General features: G+C 39.8%; 3 protein-coding genes across 9 annotated transcripts in view; all 3 read right to left on the bottom strand.

Annotated features, from left to right (window-relative positions):
* mtus2a (microtubule associated tumor suppressor candidate 2a) overlaps nt 1-4,383 on the bottom strand; it is a 49,080-nt gene extending 44,697 nt beyond the window's left edge. The window contains exon 1 of the mRNA XM_033977837.2: nt 4,331-4,383. The gene's annotated coding sequence lies outside the window, so the exon portion shown is untranslated. The remainder of the gene's footprint in view (nt 1-4,330) is intronic.
* Nucleotides 4,384-6,863: 2,480 nt separating this feature from the next.
* On the bottom strand, nt 6,864-17,717 carry slc7a1a (solute carrier family 7 member 1a). 7 transcript variants are annotated; one of them, XM_055226809.1, is made up of 13 exons: nt 17,516-17,717; nt 13,316-13,603; nt 12,742-12,924; nt 12,503-12,661; nt 12,100-12,277; nt 11,628-11,761; nt 10,003-10,225; nt 9,628-9,767; nt 8,155-8,257; nt 7,534-7,739; nt 7,313-7,464; nt 7,118-7,226; nt 6,864-7,050 (listed from the first exon to the last, which is right to left on the bottom strand). In XM_055226809.1, the coding sequence occupies exons 2-13, from the start codon at nt 13,500-13,502 to the stop codon at nt 6,875-6,877; spliced, it is 1,950 nt and encodes a 649-aa protein (XP_055082784.1). In that variant the 5' UTR covers nt 13,503-13,603; nt 17,516-17,717; the 3' UTR covers nt 6,864-6,874. The 7 variants fall into 7 exon arrangements, with proteins under 7 accessions (XP_055082784.1, XP_055082783.1, XP_055082782.1 ...); XM_055226808.1 differs by having other exon boundaries at nt 13,316-13,553; XM_055226807.1 differs by having other exon boundaries at nt 17,521-17,717.
* Nucleotides 17,718-18,102: 385 nt separating this feature from the next.
* On the bottom strand, nt 18,103-24,650 carry paxbp1 (PAX3 and PAX7 binding protein 1). Its single transcript, XM_033977858.2, has 18 exons — nt 24,212-24,650; nt 23,912-24,034; nt 23,657-23,836; nt 23,373-23,585; nt 23,196-23,296; nt 22,888-23,120; nt 22,400-22,589; nt 21,614-21,737; nt 20,896-20,989; nt 20,671-20,786; nt 20,392-20,591; nt 20,162-20,309; nt 19,967-20,088; nt 19,813-19,889; nt 19,666-19,732; nt 19,369-19,515; nt 18,636-18,790; nt 18,103-18,554 (listed from the first exon to the last, which is right to left on the bottom strand). Exons 1-18 carry the CDS (start codon nt 24,495-24,497, stop codon nt 18,443-18,445), a joined length of 2,688 nt encoding a protein of 895 aa, XP_033833749.1. The 5' UTR covers nt 24,498-24,650; the 3' UTR covers nt 18,103-18,442.
* Between the last annotated feature and the right edge of the window lie 1,166 nt (nt 24,651-25,816).

Raw genomic sequence — 25,816 nt, 5'->3', positions numbered from 1 at the left:
CACTGTTTATTAGCAAAGCCCCTCCACCCACAATACTCCTCCTGTCGCATAGAGAGGGTTAACTCTTGCGTGGCTGGCAGGAACTGTAAAAAGAGGGGACAAAGAGAGAATGGATGAGGAGTTTAAAAAATAAATCTTCTTTTGGAGCAGTTAAAAGAGCCCGCCAGACATAAAGATGGTGTGTGGGTGCCTAGACAAAGAAATGGCTAAGGGCTGAGTCAGGGTTTTTTAGTTATTTCAGGAAATGGTAATAGAAAAGAATGGTACTAGTGAGGAAATGCAAGGTGCAGAGGAGATGGGTTGCAGGATTATAGTTAGTATTGAAATGTGGGGATGGCGATGCATAATGTTAAACTCACAAACGTCAAGGGACAAAGGGGGAGGGGCCAGTAAGAGGTGAGGAGAGGAGACAAATGAGGGGGTTTCTGAGGTGCCATGGTGATGCTCAGGCTATTTAGCCAGATAGATTTACATTTATATATATATATATATATATATATATATATATATATATATATATATATATATATATATATATATATATATATATATATATATATATATATATATATATATATATATATATATATATATATATATATATAGTAGTTTTGCATATTGGTTTGAATCTTTACAGGTTCTTGCTCCCCGTTGCTATGGTGTTACATTTGGTGTTAAATTGGTGCTATCTGTGTACTGAATTATACAATAAGCAATTTCCTAGTTGATCAATAACATTAACCTTATCTAAATCTAGATAATAGTACAACATCAGGCATCTTAAAATGCTTGTCGGTATAAATATAGAATGGCACACAACAAACCTGACCCTTAGTAGTGTGCTTTGTTCTCAAGATGACTGAGCTGTTAAAATATGAGTGCAGAAAAAACAGCAAAAACAACCAAAATAGAAACATGGGTGCATTCCTTTCACAATTATTCAGCCCTGGTGCCCAGTAAAATGATTATGCAAATGTTTTGGGGAAGCCATGACAGTGAGGAAAGCTCAAAGAGAGTGTGCCGGATGGGACGGAGAGCTCCTTCGGGGAATATAAGAAGAGAACCTTTTAGTTGCACAGTTGCTGTTGCTTGGGGATATGACATGCACTCACTGTGTTGGATACTATTTTTGTGAACAAGAAAAAACAATGAGTAGATGTGTTAAATATTAATGATGCAGCTTTAGTCAGAGTTTCCGGGGCTTTTTCAGGGAGACTTTCAGGGAGAACTCAAAGCTGGGTTGACTACAGTTCATTATGTATGGCAGTTGCCTCATAGTAAAAACAAATATGCAGAGTAATGCAAATACACAAACAAGTGTGGTATTTTTAGACTATTTGATCTTAACTGAACCAACTGTAACTTAATTTGTTATTCAGTATACAGTAATTCTTAGATAAGGGGACAACAAAGAGTGAATGAGCAATGAACTTGCATGATAAAATACATTTACAACAGTTTGTGCTACAGAAGACTTTTACCAAATTCAAGAAGCATCACTCTGGAATTTCCAAAATCTACACAACTTACTGATGTGTTAAATGGGCCAAGGATTAAAATGGCAGCATTATAAATACTCCATATTACAATTTACATTATTTTGATTCAGACTGTCTGATGTGAAGCTGGGGTCATAGGAGTTTGAACAAAAAAATGTTCTGAATTTAAACAAAGATAAACTATACTGAATACCATCGCTTACATATTTATTTGTTTCATAAATTGGTGAGAGATAGAACAAAACTAAACAGTAGTACTAATAACTACTATGTAACTACAACAACAATTTCCAAATTACCATTGGACTAAAAAAGAGTGTCCATATACAGTAGTAATAGCCACTAGGCCAATTGTCCATGTCTGTCAGTTGCCCCTGTAATCCTGGCTCAGACTGCAAGTGGGCGGAGCTACAACTCCAGCTCGCTGCCACCCTCCAGACAAAGGCAGCAGCGTAACTGTGTTTCCATGACACTTTTCCCACTGTATTCTCACATATGCACCGACACACGCGGGGGTAGTAAAACCAGAGGAACAAGTCTATTAATAGATTCTAATCAGCGCTAATCACAACACGAAGCAGCCAGCACCAACCAGATGAATAACCCCTATTATTCACTTTGTGGCCCTTAATCATAGTAAACATTTGGTTTAGCATACGCAGAGTGCTGTGAAAAGTCTGTATCTGTAACCAAAAAACACAATTGCTTATAATAAATGAGACCTCTGCCAAGGCATCGGTCCTATATATGTCGCAATGGTAATATCGAATAGGTTCTCCATTTAAACTTAACTAAATATTAATTTCAGCAAGAATCAATACTGTTTTGTTTTTTGTTTTTATTAAATAGGGTATTTTCTGAATGTTTTTTACAATGGTTCTGTCAGAATTAGTACAAGGCCACAAAGTAATATTAAACATAATACTACACTACAACTTTTGCATGTAAACTAACATTAGATTCATCACTGTGGTATTAAAATCTGCTACTACTACTAACTTACTAACTTAACAAATGAATGAAGAGTATTTTTCACATCCCTAAATGTTTTTTCCCCTTCAGCTCAGTATAGTAGGTATTGTATCAAGCTGACACACTTTTTGCACCTTCCTCCTTTGCTCCTGTCTTGGTTGTGTCCTACTGAACCAATTTGAAGGTCATATACGGATGCGGTACACTCTTGGGCTTTGTGACAAACTATCCCACCTGCTCAAAACACAAAATACACACAAACAAACACACACAAACACACCCATTTCTACACAGTGATTTTGCCGCTCCATTGATCGCTGTCCAGCCTTTGCAGAGGTCAGATATAATGAATCAATCACACATGCATCAGCAGCACCTACAACAGCAGCTGCAGCACAAGCCAAGGCTGACACCCCCAGTGCCCCGCGATGCAGAGTCAACCTTTACATTAACACTGGAGGGATTAGCAAGATGGACTGGTCTGGAGAGTGGCAGGAGATGCACAACTAAAATTCACTTGTATACAAACTTTTTTTTTTTTTTTTACAAGATGGTGCTTGAGTTGAAGTTATTAGTTCTGCAGCATGGTTAACAAATGTAGATCACAAGGCTCTGTGTAACTCAGAAGGAAAGACTATCTAACCATTTATCTCTGACTACCACTACTATGTTTTAAAAGAAAAGAGGTGCACATTTCATAGCCTATATCTTTCTTTGTCTATGCCTAAAAGTTTTCCTGTAGAGGTTATGTAAATCCATGAGTTTTGCAACAAAGGATGCATCACCAAATCATACCTGGAAGCTGTTGCATGCTGATACACCCCATGTTTGCAGGCACTAGACAAGCATTTACATCAGTAGTATGATGGCAATATTAACATAAATGAATGATCTGCCTGACTATCCTTTATTCACTGTGGTCATTTTATTTTCGCAATGCATCCGATATACATTTCTCAGGTAAATTTACTCAGTTAATAGTCATCCTCCCTTATGTCCTAGATGTAGCCTAGATAAACAAAAAAAAAAAACTTCATCTAAAAACTATCTGAGGTTTGAAAGCACATGCCATAGACGACCTTAATCTGAGTGACCAGCAGCAGACACCAATCAATGTGTCCAGGAGACAGCCCTGTTGCCCTTTATGTGCTCCTCTCATCTCTCTGATCCGCACCTCCTTCCTGTCCTCTCCGCTTCTGTCTGTCCCTTTAGCAGCGGGAAAGGTGAGGCAGAGGACATGTGACAGCCCGCACAAGCCACTAATGGGTCTTTGTGCGCAAGAAGTGGAAACCTAACCCTTCTCGTGCTAACCTGAAAAACTGTGTAAACAAGTTGGGACAAAATGGCTGCATCTTCAAGAAATCTAGGGTAATGATGGCTCAGATATATTTATTTTGTGGAGTGCGTAAACATACCAGGCTTCTGTTATAACGTACAGTTCACTTTACAAGGTTTTTATCGTCTTATTGGTCACCTTAGAGCGCAGTGGATCATGCTGAGTTCACGTCTAAGCCTACATAATCTAAGCCCGAATCATTAGCATCTCCCATTGAGACTTGACCCACAGCATCAATCACAGCGCAACCTGCTCTCCATCCGCCTCACATCACCCTCCACCTGCGCACTTACGTCCATTTAACGCGCTCCTGCTGATGGTCAGGTTCGTGAAAAATAAATAAACAAATAAAAACTACATTTCATTTTGCTCAAAATCTTTGAAGCAACGTGGTAAAGCGTCAACAACAACAACAAAGCGTGGTCTGTACGCCAATGGTCCATGTTGTATCATATGTGCGCAAAATAACAACATGCCATAGTTTGAAATTAGTAAATCTTGATCATAAAAAAGTATGACGTACCTATGGCGTTTGCAGGCGCTGATTCACAGGTTCACTGTCGGTCAAATGCAGCGTGCGTCTTCACAGCACACGGCTCTGCGCACGGCTCTGGCGCACGGCTTTGGCGCTGACTGTGGTGCACGGCTCTGGCGCTGACTGTGGCCGGGCTGAGAGTGATACGACGCGGGAGAGGAGAGAGAGATGCTGCGGACAGAAGGAGGGAGAGGGAGGAGGAGTGATGCTGATGCTGCAGCCGACACCTGGCAGGGTTTTCTCAGGGAACACACGCGCGTCAGGAGGTGAAACCACAAGGGCTGCAGCGCCCTCTAGTGCACCTTCCACTTGACAATAAGTCTGGACGTGGCGTGTCACCTGCACGATTCCATGGAAATAGAAAGTATGTCTTTTGTCTCCATGCAGACATCATCATCATCATCATCATCATCATCATCATCATCATCATCATCATCATCATCATCATCATCATTATTATTATTATTATTATTATTATTATTATTATTATTATTATTATTATTATTATTATTTTAAATGCTGTGGAATATTATAGCCAAAGGAATTCAATGGAAACGAGCAGAAGTCAGGTGTGAGAAGATGCAAGAGCTCTGCAACTGTGCAATAAAAAAAAAAAAAAAATAAAAAAAAAAACTTGACTAAAAAGTTACATACAGTGGCTTTAAATAGCTCATATAAATCATGAATAAAGACTTAATTCACAGTGAACAGATTATTAAGAAGGACTCCGCCTTAGTACTAGCCTACCTTTTAAAGTGTTACTCTTAATTTAGGCCTAACTCCTAATCCTAACCTCTGAATTGTGAATTGTTACTAAGATTGAATCATTACATGTTCATTCTGAGTTAAGTCTTAAAGTGCAGTTTTTTAGCCAAGGAAAAATAACACCTTGGAATCCTGATGAATTCTAATGTTTGCCAAAAAGCAACAAATCACATTCACCAAACACTGGTGAATTCTGAGCACACAGTTTTAGATGGTCATCCCAACTAGACTTTTATTATTGATATACATCACCATTTGAATTCACTTCAGATGTAAACACAAATATCTGAAAGACATTAATAGAGTATCTGAATTGCCCAGAGTTCACTGTAAAACACACAGTAGACCTGTACACTCCATTGTATTGAAATTCCCCCTATTTTCACTCCACTTGTAACTTTTAACCAAATATTCCTATAAAACAATAATTAATGAGGCAACATGACAAAGAAATGCACAGACAGCAATTTTCCTCCCTGAGAAGAAAATGATCAGGAAAGTAAATGTACAATAGAAGCACGTGTTCAATCAGCAGAAGTCCATATACAGCGAGGCTAATAAGCAAACACACACTGCATGAGGCACCTGCTAATTTACAAATAATTTACCCAAACAAATATAAACAGTATCTACATGTTTTATATGATACATTCCCTTATTTCACATTACATTCACTTCACTTTTGAAATGAATTTGTTTCATTGCAAATGTGTTCTAAATTATATGTAGGAAAGAGTAGGCGTATATTTGCCCTTTTGAAATGAGTTAGTCATCATTTAATCATTTAATAACTATTCCCCCTTGAAAAGTTGCTGCATCTCAAGGAGCTTTCCAATAATACATTCACATTATAATTGACAAATAACTCTTCAGACACACGTGGCCAAAGAAGACACCCAAATTGTAAAAAAAAAAGAAAGAGAAAGCAAACCCCAAAACAATACCATAAGCAACAAAGCAAAGAGACAGCACTGTAAAGTCTTCTACTTTCTAAAATATAATACTCAACAGTTTTATATGGGTTCAGTTTCATTGTGTAACAAATTGACCTCACAGCTGCTTTTTCTGTATTTTACACATTAAGACATTAATATCAGAATACTAACGTTTGCAGATACTCAATGATCATTCAAGATAAGTTTAAATATTTATATTATATTATATGTTGCTTTGACAATGAAAATGTCAACTATTAAAGTAATCATGACTGCCAAGTCTAAATGTTAACTGTCATAAAAAAAAGTTACTTAGACTACTAAATTAGACAAATAGAGGCCTTACATGCAGCTCTATGGCATTTTCCCAAACACAGCGGACAGTCTGACCTGGGACGGGGCCAGGGTAACGACAGCTCCTCTGACAGCTGTGGAGTGTTGCAGTAGATTGTGCAATTGATCAGGACGATTAAAGCAGCATTTCAACACATCGGCTTACATAAGATTGGCACACATTCAACATTTCCCTTTATGTACCAATCCATAGTATGTATGAAGAGGATTATGCAATAATGATATGTTGATCACGTTAGAGAGAAAAATTCTCTCACTTAAACCTCCATCACACCAAACTAGATTTTGTGATATGAGTAATGCCCCCTGATTCGGATGGAAAAGGTAACTTCTAGGCTCTGACGTCAAACATTTGTAACAAGGGAACAAACCAGGGTTCCTTATCAGGTGAACAGGTGAATGAACCTTGAGATTTATCTCATCACATCTTGGGCCCTATTAAGTCCATTTGAACAGTTATTTCTGTGTTTTCATATCCTCAGTCCTCATCTTCCAGTCCATCTGTGCTATTGTGAAGGAAAGATTGTTTTTCTCGAGCCATTGAGTCCAGTTCACGATCAGGCTTAAGACTGTGCATTTCAGCATCGGGAGAAGAGCGGTTTATTTCAGCTTCAGCACTGTGATGGATGCCATAGAAGAAATAAATGGCCATACCTTCAACAGAGAAACAGAAAAATGTCACATTATGAAAGCTGCACATAAATAATACAATCTCTCTCACCTATAGCCATCCATATAGAAAACCGTATCCAGGTGCCAGAGTCCAACTGCATCATCAAGTAGACATTAACAAACATGCTAATAACAGGAATAAAGGGTAAGAAGGGAACCTGAGGAGGAAAACAAGAGACAGGCAATTAGATGATCAACCATTAGTAAATAAACTACATGAAATATAGAAGAGAAAGACTGAAACCTTGAAAGAGAGTTTGGTCTTGCTCTCTGGTTGCCTCCAGATGACAAAGACCAACAGCAAACACACGATGAAGATGACGCTGAGGATGGAGAGGTTCCACAGGGCAATGCCACCCTGAACTGCCAGGACACTGAAGGCCAGGATCAACACTCCTGAAAGTGGACATAATGTCACACCTGACTGTTCCTGGTTTATATTATCATGTGTGAATAAGGCTTTACCTAACAGGGACACAATGACATTGACAATATGTCCGGACAGTGCGGATGGCTCTGGGTTGTCTGGAAACATGATGCTTTTGAAGCTGAGCCTCTCCTCCACCCCTGGGAGCATGCCCATGCTGGGGATACTAATGCCGTCTATTAGATCCATGTCCTCATGAGTGTTGGCCATCTCGTAAGCCAAAGGGGGCTGCTCGGGCTGGTACCTGATACACATGTGTGACTTGGGTCTGATACAATGCTAATGTGGAAACAAATATTTTATAACTACTAAGACTCTAAAACCATACAACAGATAATGTACACACGATTTACTGGCAAAACATTAAAACTGTATTTAGTGTATATTTTACTGTATTATTTTGCTCAGGTGTAGCCATTACAACAATAAATGCTATATATTTTTGGTTGATTCACCACCATCACAGGGAATAGGGGCTTTGTGACACATTGGGCATTGGGCCGTTTGCCACAGGTCTGCTTAGTAGAAACAACAGCTTTAAACATAAATAAAGAACTGTGTCTAAAACAGAAAGAGATAATGATCATAGTGTTGCTATAAAATCACCTTAAAAGGAAGCAGTGTAACTGAAAGTCAACCACCAATGAGGGCACACTGACCTCAGCACCAGGACACAGGCAGCCACCAGAGTGTAGGCCAACAGTGTGCCAATGGACATGAGATCCACCAAGTCCTTCAGGTCAAACAGGAAGGCCATGATAGCTGGGGAACAGATACATAAAGGACAGTTTGGACAACTTGAGGGTCACATGACATATAACAGTTTAAAGTCCACATCCTCTCACAGACATTTCTTTGTTTCTTTACTTAAGTTGTTTTTCCCCCTGTTTTCTTATGACATAAATAGTCTTTTGTGCATGCAGGTTATACCAGGACGTGCCTGTAGTCCTTTTAACCTAAACCTTCGTCTTTGTGTGCCCCATCGCCACTTCCTCTTTAGAGGTGGACATGCATTTTTTTGTCTTACCAGACATCACACCAGCGGCAACAGTGGAGGTAATGGGGGCTTTCCTCTCGCTGACGTGGGCCAGGAAGGAGAAGAGCAGACCGTCCCTCGCCATGGCAAAGATTATACGGGGCAGGGGGAACATGGAACCCAACAGACTGAGGGAGTGTGCGGATCAAGTGTCAAGTTGGGGCAACAGTAAAGGTTGAACAAAGGCATTGTAAAAAGACCAAATAAAATATTGTTTGACGACCATAGTTGACAGCTGAATTTATGTGAGTCAACATTTAGAAAGCATGATGCCAGACAGAAAGTCGTGAGTTTCAGTGGAACATGCATTTATTATCTTTCATGCCATTATTTCTGTTTAGTCCTGATAGTATTTCCCACAAATGTGAAATTCCCAAACATCCAGAGTCTGCAGCACCAAAGTACTGTAGAATAGTATGGAGTTTGGTAGTGGGAGATAAAGTGGCAGTTAGGCAAATGTGTGTGGTTATGACTAGTGTCTCATTGGAGGAAATAACTGAAAACCTTCACAATTGTGTTTTACTCAAATTCACTGCCAGTTTACCACTGATCTGTGTAAGGCATGTCTATGGGTTAATGATAAGGCAATATGACCCAGAATAGGCAAAGCTGTTAAATTAAATCAATAATGTAATATAATAATAAAAATAAATAAATAATAGAAATTATGCTACATCCAGTGTATTACTTTTTTAATGGCATATCTATGATGTGTTGTCTGTTGTATGTTTCTATTTATTACAGCTCTATGCTCAAACACAGATCTCTTCTATTGGTCAGCCTCTGTTATGCTCTGAGCGAGTTAAAGGTAGATTCAACCAGTCATAGTGAAATGTGCATTGTCAGAAGAAGCAGATGTCTTAATTCACCTCTTACGCAATATATAATATAGAACTAAATTTACAAGAATTGTGAAAAAGACTAAATTATGTTCTGGGTCCTAAAAGATAGTGAATATTCTTTTTTTGACACGTTGCCAGCGCCTCCTGTGTGCTAGCCTGTATTGATGTGTGTCTATTCATTTGTAAAACCACAGTATTTTGTAACTCAGCACATGCAAAGCAGTGGTCATGTTAGGCAGGCATGTTAGTCTCACCTGCCCCTGCACCTGAGGTGAGGGTTGCAGTTAGTGGGATTTTGGTGCTGGGGCTGATGTACGCCATGAACTTGAACAGCAGCCCATCGTCAGCCATAGCCCAGAGCACTCGAGGCATGGGGAACATAGCACCTAACAGGCTAGCAGGGGAAACCAGGAAACGTGTGGCATCATTTATTAGTGAAGAGAATTAGTGAAACATGCACATTTAATTTACCTACAATACTGGGCAAAAGACTGACAACAGCAAAAAATATACATATATATAAAACCATATGCTCATTTTGCACAGTGCTGTATATAAAAACACACTATCAAGATGAGGTTATAATATTAGCAGTAGGTCATAGTCATTGTAGTTATGTGTAAACTTACCTTGTAGACAAAGCACAGAGTGAACCCACAGCTACAGCGTACTTGGCCCCTCCCCATCCCACGTAGTTGAAAGCTACAGGCAGAGGGCTGTTGCTGTCCAGTAGGTAGTAAGGCATCATCATGGTGAGAGCAGCAGAGACACCAAAATAGGCCACAAAACAGATGAGTAAAGATGACACTATGCCAATGGGGATGGCTCGCTGGGGGTTCTTCACCTCCTCACCTGTAAAGACAGTATATGTGTTAGTACACGGACATGTATGGAGTCAGAGGACATTAGCATTTTGAAAAACATACATTATGAGTGAATATCACTCTGACAAATATAGTTATTTTTTAGGTGAATTCAAGACATTTTTTTAATCTTCCCACAAAGTTGGGAATGAGGTGCAAACTCTAAGAGACCAAGGAAATATCTGATGTTTTAAGTGCCAAATGCAAAACATGTGCAAATCAAATATATCTTTTACTTGTCACAATTGTAAAGCTAATTTATTCTTAATTACAAAAAAACAAACAAAAAAACCCAAGTTGTTTATGTTATAATTTGGTGTTTTGTTTCTCTAATCAGAAAGCAGAATGAGCCTCACATGAGTCTCTCATTTGGGTTGCCATGTTCAAAGCTGAAATCGAGTTGATTTAAACCTAAAACGACTCTCTCTGATCTGAATTGTCACTACCTAAACCCCAGCAGTGATTGTAGTTCTTTTAAGAGGTTTAAGAGGTTAAACACGTTTCTTTTAATTGTAGAATTTACATAAAGTCTCAAAGTGTTGTTTAGGTTCAAATTATCTCTCGGCCACATTATCAGTCAGTGCCTTGGCATTCTTCCAATAGCTCTGCAAAAACAGATGCATTTGAGGAACATTCTGCAGTGTATTTGCAGTAGTTTGGACAAGGAGCTTATTTTTCCCAAAGCCATTCAGCTGCAGGCGATTACGCAACTGCTCCACTTAGACCAACACTCCAGTCTTGTACTAAGATGATGGAGTGTGTAAGCATTTCTGTTTTCCCTCAGTATGCCCATTTATTACACATGACAGGTACTCTGTTTGTGTGTAGCCATTGTAAGCACCGCAGCCTGCGTATATGTATGTCACCCAGCTACATGTGCATGTGATATAATCACTATGGGCTGTTTTGGTTAGTGTGACAGATCTACCCCCCACTCAAACTGAAACTATAATTTCCAGCAAATGTCAGGTTAACCAATGAGACAGCAGGGAAAATGGGGAGGTGAATATCAGGGGTGCAGCCAAAAGTCAAGCTGGAAACAATCAGAGAAATGACTTCTTTAAATGCACTGAGAAGTTAAGTCACAGGTGTAGGTTACAATGGGGTGGGCAAAAACTGAAGCACTACTCGCTGAGTTATATATGAAAAACTCCCCAGGGACTTGTCTGTTTATCATGACCAGTGAATGATTTAGGCCAAATGTATGGTTGTCTTTTTTCTTTCTAACTTATGTAATACTCCTAGATGTTTAGGCATGCTTAGGATATGACAAGTTTAAAAGATCCAGTTACACCTCTCCCCACCCCCAGGGCCAACTCAAGTTGGTGGTTCAACTGTAAGGAGAGAAAGCTACTAGAGCACTAGACTAGAGCAGACTTCTACACACTGACCTGTGGTGGCGATGCAGTCGAATCCCACAAAAGCATAGAAGCAGGTGGCAGCTCCAGACAGGACCCCAGTGAAGCCAAACGGCATGAAGCCCCCAACACCCAACTGTTCTTTGGTTGGCAAGCCATTTGTAAAACTGCAAAGGAAATATAATCAAAAGAGAACTGATGAACAGATTAAGAAGGTTAGTCAGAATGATACCTACATTAGACTTAGTAATTAATTAAGGATTAATTAGAGTATTAAGTAGTTACTGAGCCTGAATAATTCTTCAACTCTTGATTTAGGTCTTTGTGTAATGCTTTATTAGGGCTATTAAAAGTGTTACCCTGTCAAGTAATAAAAAGTGGGAACAAATGTCACATTTACAGTAACTAAACAAATAATTGATTGCATGCGGAATCTTACACAGATAGGATAAAATAAGATTTAAAACATATGAAATGTTTGTGTTTTTGTGTGGCATATCCTTACTTGAAGCTGGAGTTACTTGTATAGTTGTCACTGAGTATTTCATCAGGGTCTATTTGCCAGTTCTTCAAAGTGCCTTTGACCAGTCCAGAGATCACCATGAACAATAGGACCAGGACGTTAACGCATGTGAACACCTTATTGACATTCGCTGACTCTTTGACTCCAAATGCCAGTAAACCTGGAATAGATTAATATGGTAAGAAACAAAACAGGAATGAGAGAAAAACAAATAAATAAAACTGCAAATAAATGAATAACACAAAAAGGAAATCCATTAGGACTAGACAAAGTAATCACATGTTATTACTTGCTTGAAGAGATAATACTAAATCAAATCAATTTGATATTAGATTTGAAATACATTAGGCCTACTGTATACAAAAAATCAGAATATCCTTCATACCTGTAAGTGTGATTATGATGATAACAGCAAACAAGTCAGGGTACTGCGCTAACACACCAGGAGCATTCATGGACATGTATGTGGAGCAGAAGTGCTCGATTCTCTTCCCTATCAACTCATCAAATGTAGCGCTCCATGCACGGGCCACACTGGAGGTGCCTTTAACACAACATATATTTTATGACTAAGAAGATATAAATTGTGAGACCATAGAAATACTAACATGTTTAGTGCCTTACCAATAATATAGGAGAGTATGAGGTTCCAGCCTGTGATGAAGGCCCATAGTTCACCCACTGTCACATAAGAGTACAGATACGCTGAGCCTGTTTTAGGAACCCGAGCGCCAAACTCAGCATAGCACAGACCTGCTAACACTGAAGCTAAAGCTGCTATCAAGAAAGACAGCACGATCGCAGGTCCTGAAAGTTAGAACATGTGAATGTTAGACACGTTTACATGATCAGCCACTACATTATGACCACTGACAGTAGAAGTGTTTTTAAGCTCTCTTACTAGGCACACGACACAAGAGATACACAATTTTATGAGTAAAAGAAAAGAGAATTTTATGAATGAGAGTGCAGTTATCACTCTCTTAAAAGGGGTCTTACAAATACATTATGCAGAACCGGCAACAGTTGGTCCATAAAGAATTGTAAGCTATAGTAATATGTGAGTAAAGAGCCTATTAGACAAGTGGTCATATTACATTTCCGTAATTACCATTAGAAGGCAAGGCAGGTGGCCTGGTCATAACGTTATGCTTGAGGAGAAAATAGCTGAGTAAAGTTAAACCTCCATTAAATATACCTGAGTTTTCCCTGGCTACAGCCCCAGCTAACACATAGACTCCTGCTCCCAGAGTGCTGCCCACGCCGAGGGCCACCAGGTCAAATGTGTTGAGACATCGGGACAGTCGGGACTCCTCTGCATTACAGTTCACCACTTTCACCCTCAGAAGCTGCTTCCCAAAACGCAAGAGCTTTTCCAGTGCCATCAGTGACAGTGAGGCGGGGACAGGAGGGGAAGGGCCAGGGGAGGTGTCGGCCTGGGTTCAGAGTTCAGAAGTCACAGAGGTAAGATTACACACTCCTCTCTCTAGAAGAGACAAAACATGAAGACTGGTGATGGTTTCTGAAAACATTGTACATGATGGCAACAGATGAAATTTAAATCTGTCAACTGGACAAATCGTTGTAGAAGTGACATCCAAGCCGCTTCTTCAGTTCTGGTCAGATTACTGCTGGACACTGCCTTATATCTGTCTGTGGGGAGGGGCTAACTACTCTGAAACTGTAAAGAGCTATTGTCTCCAGTTTCAGCCATACATGATAAATGAATGAAGCCACACTTGTGTATGCTAGTGTGTCGAAAGAAGGGTAGCTAATTTAAGTAAGGTAATATATGCTTTTCTCTCAATATATCACAAAATAAACAATGCATATTCTACATATTTCGGAATATATGTATAATTTGATAATGTTGACAACACAATGAACTTGCTGTTTGACCACAACTATGTAACAATGCATTGTTTTTATTTTTTTCAAAAAATCTTAAAAATCTAAATTGAAATTTCCACTTGCACAAAGTATTGGTCAGAAAGTACATTGAAAATTAAACTACAGCAAGGCCTACTGCTGAAAAATGCAACAAGGAAACAGTAGCTTGTAAAATGAAAGAAACAGGGTCATACAAAACCACTTACGTAACATCATTCAGCTTGACAAAAAACTGGGGATCCATTCAAATGCATTAGTGTTGCCGACACATGTTACATAACAGACACAGAGGAGACTTATGGAAAAGTCCCTGACCAAGGGCCACAACAGAAGAACATCTGGAACAAGCTTACACTTACAATGGGGCAGTTTAAATGGAACAGTCTATAGTTAACTTTGTGCAAATGCATTCAAGCACAATGCGAAACAATCTGCAGCATTACACACAAATAAGGACAGGATCTTTCTCTGTCAGTCAAACACCCCATGCACATTCCTCGTAAGTGAGATCATTGTCAAGATTACACCATCGTCTAAGAGCAGAATACACACTGGACCCGGGACAGAGCATTGGAAAGGGAGTATAAACACGTTAAGTAAGAAGGTCTGACATGTGATGTGCCCTATAGAGCTAAAGGGGGAAAATGACATGGTCTAGTGTTGGTGGCACAGTGACCAGAATAATGGCCACGCTCCAGAATTCAGACATGAGGATGTGAACTCAAAGCTCAAGCCAAGTAAGGAGGTCTGACATGTGATGTGTTCTGACAATTTACCAAAAGAAATGACTTGTCCTTAGTAATGCCTAAAAAGAAATAAAACCAGACGAATAACATTTTGTAACTATAGTGTAAGATATCCTTTTTGTCAATTATCTAAAACAGTTTGCAGATGTCTTTATGAAGCGATGACATGTGATTCATGTACAGTCCACACACCATGCACAGTAGAACTAGAGCCAGTGGTCTACATGAACTACATGACCTTTTTTTGACTTGACTGAGTTATGCAACTGCAACTAGTTTTCAAATAAAGACAGATGAAACCCTCAAGAATATGGGCCAGCCTACCAAAAATAACCAACGGAGGCTAAAACAAGAAGTAAATCACATGCAGGTGTTGAATGTTACACTGTAATAACCTCTAACAGGGCATGAGGTGACACCACAATCAAAGTGTAGCATTAACCCTGCATTCACAGTAATGACAAAGTGATCCTTTCTAATACACAGAAGCACTTCACCTGTTGCACTCGTAAAACACTGGCACACGTAGAGGGACTTCATATGACTTATCCATACTCATGTTTGATGGCTGCAGCAGAGAAATACTATCTGTCTCAATCACATGGGCAGGCTATTCCCAGAACGTTTCACTTCAACTGCAGACACACACATGCACACAGGGAAGCATGGGAACAATTTAGCAGTTATGACACCAATGGAAATATGAATAATTGTAATTCTATACAGACAAGCTGTTCTATAGCTCCTGCTGCATGCTCACAACCCACTGACCTAGTTTGCCCCTGATGTAAATAGACATATTGTTGGGCCATTTATGTCTGCCGCCATTTATTATTACTGCACCATTGACGTTGTTGGCAGACTGCATGAAGTACTTCACCAAAGGCGGAGTCAGGTTTGGCCATTTCAGCATGCATAAGATAGAGGGGTGTGTCCTAATCGACCAATAGGCAGAATGGAGAGGGTTTGACATTTAAGGGCTGCCAAGTAAGACCCTGTTTCCATTTGTGCTGCTGCCTGTTGTACAAATTTACAGTTACAATTATATTATTTATTCACCCCTCTGTTACACCCACAGCAGGCTACTTCTTTCTAGTCACAGCTGCCCTGGGGCACATTGACCGCACCATGGCTGCCACTCTGTACCAACCTCCATCAGTCACACACTCACACACATTTGAAGCAACTGCTCTACCACCTGAGCCAGTGGGGATAAATTGTCTCTTCTTAAATTTTTGTTCTTTAACCACATCCTCTTCAGTCACTTTCAAATATTTGTGGAAGCCTAATAATTACCCACTGCTCTTCACTAATAGTGACCTTCAGCTCTTGTTCCTGGAGAAAATAGATTTTTTCTTGCTCAGACCTCATGGCCTCAGGTGGTTTCCTAAGTCTGTTTTTAAGTACGCCCACCTAATTACAATGTTACGCGCTGTTATTTGTATGTCTTTAACTGGTCAGCCTGGATTGCACTGCAGATATCCATGGTCTGGAAGGTGTGTCATCTCCTCTTCCGCTAGTTTATCTTCTCTCTTCTCATCCTCTTGAAGGTTCTTACTAAGGTCAGCATTAGTCTTGAACAAATCCATCAGGTTGACATTTGAATAATAATAATAATAATAATAATAATAATAATCAAAGATCAGTTTGAATTATCTGACTTTTCTTTTGTTTTTCTGAGTCCACTGAGCCTCCAGCTGGATCAGAGTGTGTAGCTGTTGTTGTAGTTCTTTTTGTCCTTCATGATTCTCATTGGAGAGACTCTTCCTGCAGGAGGATGAGGCGTCACTCACAGTCATCATCAGAAGACATTTTACCTTGATCCACTAAACTCCATTCTAGTATCAGGACTTACAAGAATGTTTCCTCCTTCTGTCTGGAACCCAAACAGTTTCTGTTAACATAGTGTTATGGGGTCAGTGGCTCACTCTCATTACACTGTAGTACAACAGTTCACAGAAAAGAACACAAAGTCAGACAATGTCAGTTTCCTGGAAAAGTGTTAAGCCCAAATGTCATGTCAACAACAGCCAAAATAGTAAAGTGTGAGGGTGCCACTAACTCCTCTTTTAGAATATAAATATAACTATTAGGCTACTGGTTAGTGCAAGAGAACTCAGCTGTGCATATTAAAAGCACAGTGGGCTGCAGAGGGCACCACACAGGGTCTTTTTCATCTGATCCACTTCAGGAACATGCTTACACCAAACACAGTTGTATAAATGTTGTCTGTCCAGACATGAATCAAGAGTTTGTCCATTTCCATCAAAGAACACCATGTGCTCTTGTGAATGGTTAAGGAAGGTAAAAAACTGTATCCATAACAAACTCATACATTACAGAATAATACAAGCTCGTGTTTATGCACAAGTCTTTATCAGCAACTACAATCAACACCAAACAAAACAGGTCACTAAACAGACTGCACCCACCTGAGCCGCGTAAAACTTGATAATTAACAAAGCATTTATATATAATTATTACAGTTTGCAAATATATACAGAGCCGTGTCTAAAACGTCCCAATAATCATTTTCCAACTACCGTGACATGCGGACAGGACAATCTGCGTCTCTCCTGTGGATCATCTTAAAGCGCAGACCATGTGGCTTACTACATGACTTTTTTTTTTTTTTTTTTTTTTTTTAACATTTAACAACCTACACAAGACTGCGAACCACGAGGGCAGCGAAACCAAACATGATTTAAGCAAAGAAAAAAGCATCAAAACTGTAGTCATGCGTGCGTAAAAGTGCTCCTTACTTTACCCTGTAGATCCTGCGTAAGCGCATCAAGGACAGATCCAAATCAACAACCTTCCTCTACATAGAACTAAAACAACAACACAAACTTAAGTTGGAGGTCATTCTTACAGAGCAGTAGTCTGAGCGAAGACCTGGCGATTGGAAGGGAAGAATTTGAAGGTTTCAGGTTGCTTCGTTTAGCGCGTTTTAGTTGGAGGAGGGGGCACAGGCGCGCGGCCCCGCCCGGGTGCCACTCATTGAGCAATAGTCCATTGGCCTGGAGCTGTTCTTAGCGACGCCCAAAGTCACAACAGAGCCCTCACATGAACCGCAAATCACTGTAATGACCCCCCTTTATTATGTAAGGAACTCTTCACAAGTAGAAACTAAGTAACTAGATTTACTTGATCCATTGTTAAGGAGAAAGTTTCCTCTCTTAATTCTTAGTTCTGGTAGAGTTATGCAAATGAGTATTCTTAGTGTAATCTATCACTTTCATTAACTTATTTGTTTCAACAAGGTACTTTTGTGCATTGACCTTCGCAAGGGTGTTTTATTACAAACTATTAACTGATAAAATGGCATGCAATTAAATAAATACACCAATGCAATTCAAATCAGATTTTATTCACAAATAAAACACTAAGGAAATGTACACACACAAAGGGGCAGTCACTCGTAATGGGCAGGCAGTGGGCCACCAAATGAGCAAAATTTTTTTTTTTTTTTTTTACCTTGTCCAAAAAAACTGAACAGGAAAATTTTTAATAATGCCAGCATAATGTAAAAGGAAGTCCTACAGAGCTGGCAGACAAGGCCCCTTTTCATTAACACTGGTTTTATTTTAGTAAAATATACATTATTCACAGTATTTACATCCAAATACGTTAAGAACTTTCTTGACATCAACAAGTGTGCTTAAGTTTAAAGTACAGTTAATGCATCCTCACGCCCAAAGCTGCTTGATTTCCTTCACTCCTTGCTCAGTTGCAACATGGAGAATATGGTCCAAGGCGTTTATTTGGCTCAACATCTTCACCACTTCTTTGATACGCTCTCTGGTGAGAAATATACATAAAATGCATTAAAATAATACATTGTAGTACTTTTGGATGCATTTTGTCTCATTTTGTATGTACTTGGCAGTGCGTCGCTCTATATCTGAAACTCCCAAACAGCCGCGGTAAAACGTGTTGGCCAAGTGAGCAAGGTAACGACACAGGGGTTCAAGCTGAGGCAACGTCTGCTGACCCTTCAACATGGCAAACCACTGTTTGGGCAACAACTCAAGCACCTACAACAAACATTTAGAACAGACATTAACAAAAACAGTGACAATTGAAGAAACCCTATTCATTAACCGTGCACTATGTAACTTTTGTAGTGGAGGATTCACTGTCTGTCTCCAAGGAGAGGCTATGGCTTTGCCTGGAATGTTCCACACCATAGCATTGCACTAATCCATCATCATGCAGATGAGCAAATGATGCCACAAAAATAACAGTAACTCAAGAAAAGCAAGATAGACAAGTTTAATGCCATACTATGCAACTTTCCAGGTAAACAATAACATCTTGTGGGATCTCATAAAAGTTACAAGTGCACTTTTTTTTTCCCCTGAAATCAGTATTCTACACACATGACTAAAAGAGGGGGAAAAAAAGAAGCTAGCGTACATAACGTACTCAAATTCATAGGAACATTCTGGTTTTGAAAACATGTAACAACAAGACGTGGAGCACTTGATGCATGAAATTGAAACCATATATAACCCTAAGCTACATCTGCCCTTAGAATGATTATATAATTTTACTTTAATTTATTTTGTTATTATCAGTGCAGTAATATCTCATCTAGAACGATGTCTTTTACCTTCTGGCACTTGAAGATGTTGTCCTCTGTAAAGTCAGAGGTCTGCAGTGCAGACACAATGTATCGGTTTAATATGCTGTCCAGAGCCATATCCTTCAGAGTTGAAGTTGACAGGATGCCCTCCCACTGTATGATATTCCCTAATAACTGAGGACAAAAACAAGTTACAATCTTAAAATGACTATTTATGCATTTTATATCAGATATATTAACAGACATGGTATTTAAATTGTGAACACAATCATGAGAAAAACCCCAAAGGAACTGTTCAAATGAAGCCATGTAAGTATAACTCACCTTTATACATGACCAGAACTGTCTCTGGTAAAACAGATATGGGCTGCCATTTTTGTTGTCCATTACACTAAAATACACAATAAACAAGCAATAGTGAGAATGGGCAGGTAAATGATTATAATTAGGGTTATTTAAAAAAATGTTTACTTTTTGGGGTACAAGGGTAAAAAGAGATCTTCATCTATAGACCTTCTGTTACGCAATACAACTGCCTTTAACAGCTCCTGTAAAATAAAAATAAAAAAATAATTGGGTCAGGTTAAATATAAATGTAATTAAAAAAAACAATAAAAGTAATTACCTGTGTGAATTTGTTCTCTCCATGCAAGACCGTGGGGTAGTCCTTCATCAGTCTCCGGATAAAACTCACCAGTTTTGCAGTCTGACTACTGGACATAGGATCCCACACCTGCTCCACTAAAACTAGCGCATGCACAACAACCAATTAAACACAAAATATGATTTTAAGTGGCTATACTTTTTAATAGGGCGCTACCTGTGAGTTTGGAGAGGATAACCTTCTCTACGAGGGCAGGGAGCAGACCGATGTCTGCGTCTCCTTTCTTTAAAGAGCTGTGCTCTTCAAAGCCATAAAATAAAAGGGACTCGAACCAGAGCATGTATTCAAAGTTTGCACACTCAGCCTTGAAAAAACAAAATCAGAACAAAATATTTGTTTTGGTTGAAAATTAGTTCTGTTACATTAATTTGCTAAATATGCCTTACCTCAAGTGGGTTCCATGTAATGAGTTGTAGGCGCACTAAAGGGTTAAACAGCTTGGGCAGACAGAGGCCTATATAAGCCTCTCTGTAACAGTCTGTGTACACTCTTCTCCACACTTCAAAACGGGATTTAATACAGTCTAAAGAATGAAAGTCCTCCAATACATCTTCAAAGATTTTCTTACAATCTTTAGTAATGCGATCTACAGGACATGAGGCTCAAGTTAGTGACAGCTGGTGAATAATTGTTTGAATAAACAAGATTACAACTACTTGTATTACCTTTCTCCATGCTGAAGCTGGTGATGTCAGTGGTGGTCTCCTCGTCATCAGAAGACAAGCCCTCTTTGTGCTCCGCCCTCTTTCCATTCTGCTCCCTCGCCTGTCGCCGCCGAGTTCTGAGCCAAAGAAAAACAATGGCTCAAACTAAAATCAATTTCTATAATATCATACATCAGCACAAGAATCAATATTTCAGAGCCCATTATAATCTACAACCAAACATACCTTCGGGCCTCTCTTTCAGCTATCCTCCTTTGACGACTGTGCTCTTGTAGTACAGCGCGATCCCTGCCCAGATTAGGAGCCACGACTGCTTTACCTGAAACAAACAGGGGCTATGTGAGGAGTAGATAGAGGAAGAATAGATCCATTGCATCATTTTAACTTAACACATTGAAACATACATTAAATTAAATAGTTGTTTGGTTATTATTTAAATGCATTTCTATATGTTTATGAATATCATTTTTGTCACTTACCCGTCTTGATTTTCACATGCTACATAGTCAAAGCCACAATGGACAAATCACTACTTATAGTTGAGTCATCTTTACTTAGTGGCTCACTGCTCACTGTAAATCAGCTTGATTTACAATCATCCTGCTGACTGTAACACTCCACCATAAAAGGAGTAGCTCAAGTAGCCTCTATAATGCATTTTTCATACTCTCAACACTCACCCACTGAATGACAAGCAGGGCTGCCTTTATCAAGACCAATCACGCTTGAAGGGTAAACATGACGGGGGAAATGGGAATGATGGGACTCGCACTCACACTCTCACTCACTCACACACACATACATCCCCTCACACTCTCTCTCTCTCTCTCACTCACACACACACACACACACACACACACACACACACACACACACACACACACACACACACAACAAACAAGGCTGTTCAAATAAATCTTAAAAACCTTCAAGATGGACTGACTTGAAAGGCTTGCAAACTCCGCCGATTCATCTTTAATATCATCCTGTCTTCTCTGGACAAGTCGAGATGCCCGTTGCCTTAGTAACTGGTGCATGGCAGCCTCCAGCTCCAGGACGGCCGGTACCTGAAAGATATGATGCGTTCTGTGATCTCTGACCCAAACAACAGTGGGGCTCCCAAATGCTACAGCTGCTGAGCTGGAGGGAAATAAGCACAGTCAAAAAAATAAAATGGCTGCAACCGATCCAGTTCTGTCCATTGAAACTAATGTAATTTACACATTACAAATTGCATGCACCATGTATAATATAAAGCCAATAGTTTCACAATATGACATTTATAGGAGTCTGCTCCTCATTAGCAATGCACTGGTGGCACACATGTTAACACATGCCATGCACTTTCTGTTTTTAGCACAAGTCCTAGTGCTTTGACCTATTAGTTCTATTGTCTGTATCAACTGCTGCTTTCGTTATGCTGTGAGGATAAATGAGGCATTAGAATGACAGAAGAACTACACAGTGTCGCCCTTGTTCCATTTTTGCTGCTGTAAGATCAAGACGTAAACAATTACATTTACTTAAATGAGTTGCTCTACTACTGCTCTACTTTTGATGACAGATAGACATGAAAATTACTTAATTTTATGCAACCGTTTGAGAGCATTTTACGTAATTTTGAGTCATTGACCACATTGGTGTGTGGGGGGTACTAGCATCTGGGACCAGATCACATTGTAAAAAAACAGAAACCTTTAAACAATACAGCACACACTTTCTCCCTTACCTTTTCACTGAAACACTCAAGCAAGTCTCGAACATACCCTCGCATCTCTTGCAAGAATTTATATTGATCTGCTTTGTCATTTGAAGTGTCCTCCATATCATGTATGGCACTCTCTGACGAGGACAAGTCCTCCTTGATTTGTTTGTAGCGGCTGCGGTTTGCTTCATGGCCTGCATGCATTTGATTGAGCCTAAAGACACAGAACATACAGGGAGAAGAAGCAAGAGAAACTTGTGACAAGGTCTGTTAAAATCTTCAACCATGCCAACTAGAAGCACATAGTTAATAACATAAAAACAGTCACAATGATTTTCATTATGCTAACATTAAGTACAAGTCTTACAGGAGACATTTACATTTTAATAATGCTATAACTTCATAACCCCTCAGTATCACAGTTGATATGCATCTGCCTCTTAGATTTGCAAAGAGCAATGTTGAGTCTTGGACTGACAGTGGACGTAGCTGTAGCCTTTTACTGGACCTACCTCTCCCGCAGGCGTTTCTTTACCATATCAATGGATACAGGAGTGTGGTCAGCATTTGGGTTTCCATAGTGCATGGTGCCATTATCAGTCCTGAGAATTCCTTTTCCAGGCTGGGCAGGCTGTGGGGTCGCAGTACTGTATGTAAAGGGCATGTTGTAGGATGCACTATAGGGCTGGCTATCATATCCACTCTGGTAATACAGTGTGCTGTCCTCTGGCTGAGCTGTTTGAACCTAAAAACAAACAATAAAAATTGGTGAAAGACAACTCAACTAAAGTAACATACAGGCTTGTCTCATGAGGCTTACCTGTGGTATGCTGATTCCTTTCCTGATCTGTTCTTGCTCCCAGCGGCTGACTTCTTCATCTTGACCTGCATCCAGTGCTTCATCATCGCTGCCTTCAATTCCTGCAAAAACAGTATGAACATTTTGTTACATTTTGAAAATGTGACAATTTAGCATTTGTAGTCGTTAGTATTGTACCAATCTCTTCAGCAATTTTTTGTCGTTGGGTTTTATTCTTGACTCCACTGAAACGGATCCTCTTTTCCTCATCATCGTCGCTGGCTTGGTCCTCCTCACGAACTAATCGCTTGCAAACTTCTGGCTCTGCCGGTGGTGCCTCAACACCTAGCTCTCGAGCCATTTGACGACGCTTTCTTGCAGCATGAATAAAAGCAGCATCAGGTATCTCCCCTAGGCAAAAAATAAGAACATTTAATTTTTGCTTCATAACTTTTTTAAAAACAGAGTGGCTAAAGGTATACCAGGCCTCAGAGTGCTGAGAGTAGACAGCGTGTTGAATGTTCCTGCAGTGCTGCTTTTTGGACCACTCTTCGCATCATCCTCTGCCTCATCAGCACTGTCCACTTCCATCTCCTCTTCACCCTGGTCACTCTCAGGTCGACTGGAAACCTCCTCTTTGATAACGACCACAGGATGAGCCTCTGATAAGGTTGGAAATGTAGAATATTGAATTGGCAATTTCATTAGATAACAAACAAAAACGGAAGCGCACGTACCTGATTTAATCTCATGTTTCACAGAGACAGTTTTCTGCAAGTCTTCCTTGTATTCCCTTTTAAGCTGCTTTACAATTTTCTTGCTGTGATTGGATTTCTTAACTCTAAACACCTCGGATCCTTCTATTTGCAGGAGACAGGGAAAAAGGAGAACATGAACAAAGTGGCGGGAAATGTTGCATGTTCTAGATAAACCTTCAATCTGCATGAATGTTAAGGAGGAACGTGAGTCCACTGATCTGTCATTTAGCACACACAGCTAAGCTAACTATCTGAACAACAACACAGCCTGTGCCATACCCTCTTCATCCTCAAAGCTCAGCACGCTGACAGCAGTGGGCCCCTGGCTGATGGCGGTGTCTTTGCTCTTCTTTTCCCTCTTCACGGGTTTGCTGCTGATGCTGTTGAAGAGGGAGCCGTTGCTCTGGCTGATCTCGGCGGCGTTGGACGTGCCCATGAACGGGATCTCTGCCACAGGCCCGAACATGGTCGGTGCCAGGAGAGGCTGATCCTTGCTCTCCTCCATCTCCTCGTCGTCAGACTCATTTCTGCGCCGCAGGTTAGCTCGTTTCGCCCTCTTAAACATCTTTGCTCTGTGTTTATTGCAGCAGTAAATGTAGTATGTTGATATTATTTCCCCACGATGAAATTATCCTCATTTTACCCGGTCCGCCATTTTGCTCGACCTTCTTGTTCTTGGGTTCAATGAGAGGTCTGTCCAAGCCTCAAGCGGCGCCCTGCTGCCACCGCGTGGTCATGAATGGAAACGCATATGCTGCTCCATTGAGACATGGGCTTCAACGATTAATCGGAATAACAGTCAACTATTAAATGGTTGTAATCATATTTTAATCATTATATTATATAGACTCTGAAACACACGCCAAATGTCCTTTTGCAATGAAGATAGTGGCATTAAGAAATAAAAATGTCAATTATGTATTTATTTTCAGTAATATTTGTAAATATTTGTAACTGCTTTGTAACTACTGTAACTGTAAATTATCTACATCTAGAACCCACTGCTCACCATATATACAATAGAAATAATTGTCTGACTTGGTGATCTTTCAAAAAGATAACAGCAGACAATAATACTTGCGCAAAACAAGCAAAAAGGAGTGCTCCCTCTTTGCCTCTTGTTTGCAGTAAAAAAAAAAGAACGATAATAGCCTAAAATGTGTTTATGTAGGCCTTATTTATCTAGCCTAGTTAGGCTATATATGCCTATATTTGGAGCAACACCAAACAAACCAACACAAGGCTTTTTATGTCCTTAAAGTCAAAGTTAATCAGACTGTAGAGTGAACTTTAACTCCACACTTTTTTTTCACGCCAGCCATGGGACCGAGGCTTAAATCAGTCTGAAGATTGTGCTGTAGTGCAGTCTGCATAGTTTTAATACTAAACTGTGCGGTAGTGTAGGCTGCATAGTGTTAATACTAAACTGTGCGGTAGTGTAGGCTGCATAGTGTTAATACTAAATTGTGCTGTAGTGTAGGCTTCATAGTGTTAATACTAAACTGCGGTAGTGTAGGCTGCATAGTGTTAATACTAAACTGTGCTGCATAGTGTTAATACAAAATTGTACTGTAGTGTAGGCTGCATAGTGTTAATACTAAACTGCGGTAGTGTAGGCTGCATAGTGTTAATACTAAACTGTGCTGCATAGTGTTAATACTAAATTGTGCTGTAGTGTAGGCTGCATAGTGTTAATACTAAATTGTGCTGTAGTGTAGGCTGCATAGTGTTAATACTAAACTGTGCAGTAGTGTAGGCTGCATAGTGTTAATACTAAACTGTGCGATAGTGTAGGCTGCATAGTGTTAATAATAAACTGTGCGGTAGTGTAGGCTGCATAGTGTTAATACTAAACTGTGCGGTAGTGTAGGCTGCATAGTGTCA

Source organism: Periophthalmus magnuspinnatus, chromosome 14 (assembly GCF_009829125.3).
Source record: "Periophthalmus magnuspinnatus isolate fPerMag1 chromosome 14, fPerMag1.2.pri, whole genome shotgun sequence".
In the NCBI taxonomy this organism is placed as follows: Eukaryota; Metazoa; Chordata; class Actinopteri; order Gobiiformes; family Gobiidae; genus Periophthalmus; species Periophthalmus magnuspinnatus.
Note: the sequence above shows the minus strand (reverse complement) of the source record. Positions and strands in the feature narration are given on the sequence as shown.

Excerpts from the sequence above, each read along its gene's own strand:
- slc7a1a (XM_055226809.1), bottom strand. The coding sequence starts at position 13,502 with ATGGCACTGGAAAAGCTCTTGCGTTTTGGGAAGCAGCTTCTGAGGGTG. Across the intron at positions 10,226-11,627 it reads CGACTGCATCGCCACCACAG|GTGAGGAGGTGAAGAACCCC; the intron begins GTCAGTGTGTAG and ends CTGTCTTTACAG. Across the intron at positions 9,768-10,002 it reads CTCTGTGCTTTGTCTACAAG|CCTGTTAGGTGCTATGTTCC; the intron begins GTAAGTTTACAC and ends TTCCCCTGCTAG.
- paxbp1 (XM_033977858.2), bottom strand. The coding sequence starts at position 24,497 with ATGTTTAAGAGGGCGAAACGAGCTAACCTGCGGCGCAGAAATGAGTCT. Across the intron at positions 23,121-23,195 it reads AAGGAATCAGCATACCACAG|GTTCAAACAGCTCAGCCAGA; the intron begins GTAAGCCTCATG and ends GTTTGTTTTTAG. Across the intron at positions 19,733-19,812 it reads TTACCCTTGTACCCCAAAAA|TGTAATGGACAACAAAAATG; the intron begins GTAAACATTTTT and ends TGTGTATTTTAG.